The following is a 1261-nucleotide window of genomic DNA, read 5'->3' as shown; positions in this document are numbered from 1 at the left end:
ACGAACTCGACCCGGGGGTTGCGTCCCACAAGGACGGGCTCCGAGGCTTTGCTCTTGATCTTGCCGTGATAAATCTGCAGAGGCAGGGATGCAGGATGTGGGGTCAGCTGGGCTCCCGACAAGCCCAGGGGAGGGAAAGCCTCGAGTTCTCCTGCCGGTGCCCTGCCCCACCTCTGCACACACAGGCATGCACGGCCAAGCATCCCGGCACACCCCATCAAAGCAGGAACGGCCACGGAGGGGCACCTGACGCACAGCCCGCCGGGGAAGCAACAGATCAGTCTGCCTTGTCCCGCAGCAATGTTACAGACCACGCAAGAGACGGGAGAACTCCAGGGCAGAGAGAGTCCCTTTGCTGCGGGGCCATGCAGGGCTGGCCGGCAGGCGAGGACAGACCTGCTCTGAGGCAGCCCTCCTGCTGAGGAGCTGAAGAGCAGAATACTCCCAGCAGGAAGCAAATCTGTCCAGAACCTTCAGTATTTCAGAGCAAGCGCAGGACGACAACATTAACCATATTTTGCCCAAAGTGCAGACTTGCACCCGAACAGCCAGTTTACAAAAAGAAACAAGCCTGTGGGCAGCAGAAAATCCAGAAGAGCTTTGTGCCAAAAGCACAGATGTGCCAGGGTATTTGAGTCACCCCGTTTGCACAGCCCCGTCCCCCCAGAACTGGAGACACTCGGAGGGGTGGGCATCCTGCAAGAAGAGGACGGGAACTCTGTGAGAACTGCAGTGCTGGTCTGCACTGGGAAAGTACAAAAGGACCTGCCAGGAAAACAGAGGCAAAGCCCAGAGGGCCACCCACCATCTCTGTCGAGTTGAAATACCATGTGAAGACCAGGTCCTGAAAGCCTATGCAGGTGGTGAAGGTGCAGGGCAGCAGGACATTGGAGTTATTCAGAGCCATCACAGTGTTGGTCTTCCCCACCGACACCTCCAAGGCGAAGGCGATGGCGAAGACATGCAAACCTGGCGGGGAGAGGGGAGGAGAGAGTGAGGACGCGGCGTCGGTACGCAGCCCAGCCTGCCAAAGCCCGGTTCTTCCCAGGCCGGGACGCAGCCCAGCGTGCTGCCGGGCTCTGCTGCGGACATGCCCCCTCGGGGCAGACGGGGCAGGGAGAGGAAGGTGTGTGGGAAGGACCCCTTCCCTCCCCTCACAGCCCACTTCTCTCCCCCCGCAGCCCAGCCTCCAGCTGAAGCAGCAGCCTCAGTGGGGACCCCCTTCCAGGGAGCACATGGGGGGCGGCGGGACTCAGCCATC

General features: G+C 60.8%; 1 protein-coding gene across 1 annotated transcript in view; it reads right to left on the bottom strand.

The window, feature by feature from the left end:
* Positions 1-969, bottom strand: part of SCN4B (sodium channel, voltage-gated, type IV, beta subunit) — a gene marked incomplete at its 5' end in the record, with an annotated part of 1522 nt that extends 553 nt beyond the window's left edge. The window contains 2 exons of the mRNA XM_009707980.1: positions 1-74; positions 806-969. Of these exons, the coding sequence (XP_009706282.1) occupies positions 1-74; positions 806-969 (238 nt within the window). The remainder of the gene's footprint in view (positions 75-805) is intronic.
* Between the last annotated feature and the right edge of the window lie 292 nt (positions 970-1261).

This window comes from Cariama cristata, unplaced genomic scaffold (assembly GCF_000690535.1).
Source record: "Cariama cristata isolate BGI_N322 unplaced genomic scaffold, ASM69053v1 scaffold22859, whole genome shotgun sequence".
Taxonomy (NCBI): Eukaryota; Metazoa; Chordata; class Aves; order Cariamiformes; family Cariamidae; genus Cariama; species Cariama cristata.
The sequence above is the reverse complement of the archived record's forward strand: the minus strand, read 5'-3'. Positions and strand labels throughout refer to the sequence as shown.